The following is a 3,175-nucleotide window of genomic DNA, read 5'->3' as shown; positions in this document are numbered from 1 at the left end:
TATGACCCAGATATCCCACTGCTGGGAATATACCCAGAGGAATGGAAATCAAGTCGAAGGTATACCTGTTCTCCAATGTTCATTGCAGCAGTCTTGACAATAGCTAAGAATTGGAACCAGCCCAAATGTCCATCATCTGATAAGTGGATACGGAAAATGTGGTATATCTACACAATGGAATACTACTCTGCTATAAAAACGAATGAAATACTGCCATTTGCAACAACAAGGATGGACCTAGAAAGAATTATATTAAGTGAAACAAGTCAGGCACAGAAAGAGAAATATCACATGTTCTCACTTATTTGTGGGAGCTAAAAATAAATAAGTAAATACACAAACAACCTGGAGCGGGAGGGAAGAAGACACAACAATTACAATTCCTTGAAGTTGATATGACAAGCGAGCAGAAAGGACATTGTTAGGAGGGAGGGGGGAGAGGGAGGAGGGAGGGAGGTTTCGGTAACTGGCCACAATAATCAACCACATTGTATATTGACCAAGTAAAATTAAATTAAAAACAAAAAAAAATGACACTCTTCACAAAAATAGAAAAAATAATCCTAAAATTCATATGGAACAACAGAAAACCCCAAATAGTCAAAGCAATCCTGAGCAAAAGAAAGAAAGCCAGAGGCATTACACTACCTCACTTCAAATTATACTACAAAGCTGTAGTAACCAAAGCAGCCTGGTACTGGCATAAAAACAGACACTCAGACCTATGGAACAGAATAGAGAACCCAGAAATCAACCTACCTACTTACAGCCAACTGATATTTCACAAGGGCAACAGGAGCACAAACTGGGGAAAGGACGGCCTCATCAACAAGTGGTGCTGGGAAAACTGGACATCCATATGTAGAAGAATGAAACTAGACCTGTACCTCTTGCCATATACCAAAATCAACTCAAAATGGTTTAAAGATTTAAATATAAGGCCTGAAACTATAAAACTCCTAGAAGAAAAGATAGGGGAAACACTTCAGGAAGTAGGACTGGGCTAGGACTTTATGAATAAGACCCCAAAAGCACAATAACAAAAGGAAAAATAAACAAATGGGACTTTATCAAACTAAAAAGCTTCTTCACAGCCAAAGAAACAGTTAACAGAGCAAAATGACAACCTATAGAATGGGAGAAAATATTTGCACACTATACATCTGACGTGGGATTAATATCCACAATATACAAGGAACCCAAACAACGATAACAAAACAAGTAACCAATAAAAAATGGGCAAAGGAGCTAAACAGACACTTCCCAAGGGAAGATATACAAATATCCAACAGGCACATGAAATCTACTCAACATCACTCAGCATCCAGGAAATGCAAATCAAGACCATGTTGAGACATCATCTCACGGCCGTTAGACTGGCCAATATCAAAAAGACAGAGAATAACAAATGCTGGCAAGGATGCGGAGGAAGGGAACCCTCCTACACTTCTGGTGGGACTGTCAATTAGTGCATCTGTTATAGAAAATAGAATGGAGGTTTCTCAAACAACTACAGATGGAACTGTCATACCACCTAGCAATCCTGCTGCTGGTGTGTACCGCAAGGAATGGAAACCATCATGTCGCAGGGATACCTGCAGTCCCATGTTTATCATAGTTCTGTGTCCATTGACAGATTACTGGATGAGGAAAACATGGTATATAAACATAATGGAATACTACTCTGCCATAAAAAGGAATGGAATTCTGCCATTTGCAGCAACATAGATGAACTTAGAGAAGATTATGTTAAGTGCAATAAGCCAGGTAGAGAAAGAAAAATACCACGTGTCCTCATTCATAAGTGGGAGCTGAAAAAAATAAACAAAAAAAGAAAGAAAGAATGATATAACAATACCAATAATTCGTTGAACTTTCTAAAGGAAAGAACAGAACTGAGGTCACCAGACATGGGAAAAGGGGAGAAGGAGTAGGGGTTAGGGAGAAATTGGTAAAGGGCCACAAAAAATGTTTACCTCGTGTAATGATAAAATAAAAAATTAAATTAAAAAATATATATGTGGCCTCAAACACCTTACTGAACTTACAGGAAATATGTATCCTACCTATTCTGTAGTTTCATTAGGCCAAGTTCATGTTTCTCTTTTTCCCCGGCTAATTCCTTTTCCACTTGTTGAATTTTGTAAACTGTTTTTCTGCCAATCTCGGCACGAATTTTGGAATCTATTTCAAAATCCTGCAGATAAGTAGATTTTTTCATTAAAATGGGTACTTTATCAATGTACTATATCAATCCTGTGTTCCATACACAGACACAGTTTTTAATTTCTGTCCTCATTGTCATGCTGCATCATAACTCTCTCCCGAATACCAGGAACTCTCTCCATTCCAAAAGAGAAATAGCATACTTTTGCTGTTACTTCTACTGGAGAAAGGTTCTCAGAAATTATTAACAACAATGCACGTAAGTTTACACATTTAAATGATTTTTCCCACAATAAAAATAATAAATGCTAATAATAGTTGGAGAGTGTACACATTTTTAAAAGATACTCTCACTGTCCAGAAGAAACTACTATTACATAACCACTGGGCACATTGTAGAAGTTCATGGTAACTGATCAGTAGCTGAACATCCCCTCCCATGTGACCCCACGCAGGAAAGATGGCAGTCTTTGGTGTCTTCCTGACATCACCAAGTTTTTGTTGAGTGTCCTTCTCCAGTTGGTCAACTTTCTCTCATAAGGATTTTTAGAGACCTCTTGTTTCTTTCTTATCTTCACCTCTGAAAAATATCAGAGCCTACATTCACACTAAACTGTGAGTAGTAATTATTCTTCCCAGAGGTGTTTGTGTTTTAAATAATGATGTGTGCAAACTGTTCAGCCATAGCACATGCTTCAGTTATTCTTTATCTTAAATTATGTAGACCATACTCTGGAAGTATCGACTTTTTTCTTAGGAAAGAAGCATGAAGGTTTTTTTTATCCATTATGAATTAGGTTTTTAACCAATACAATGAGTTAATCATTATGTTTTCACCAAAGCATTTTTTATGTGAAGTTGGCAAATTGCTTATAGAATTACAGAGCTGGGTAACCCATGGGTATATTAAAGATGATAAATTCTGGGTTTTTACTTGATGAAACTCTTAACAGTAATTCCATTTAGGAAGAAGTACAAAATGAAAACAAACAAACAAGCAAAAATAACC

General features: G+C 37.0%; 1 protein-coding gene across 1 annotated transcript in view; it reads right to left on the bottom strand.

Annotated features, from left to right (window-relative positions):
• Positions 1-3,175, bottom strand: part of CFAP44 (cilia and flagella associated protein 44) — a 139,754-nt gene that overhangs the window by 79,440 nt on the left and 57,139 nt on the right. Inside the window, exon 21 of the mRNA XM_008574819.1 lies at positions 2,067-2,197. Coding sequence (XP_008573041.1) covers positions 2,067-2,197 — 131 coding nt within the window. The remainder of the gene's footprint in view (positions 1-2,066; positions 2,198-3,175) is intronic.

This window comes from Galeopterus variegatus, unplaced genomic scaffold (genome assembly GCF_000696425.1).
Source record: "Galeopterus variegatus unplaced genomic scaffold, G_variegatus-3.0.2 Scaffold1110, whole genome shotgun sequence".
Classification (NCBI taxonomy): Eukaryota; Metazoa; Chordata; class Mammalia; order Dermoptera; family Cynocephalidae; genus Galeopterus; species Galeopterus variegatus.
Note: the sequence above shows the minus strand (reverse complement) of the source record. Positions and strands in the feature narration are given on the sequence as shown.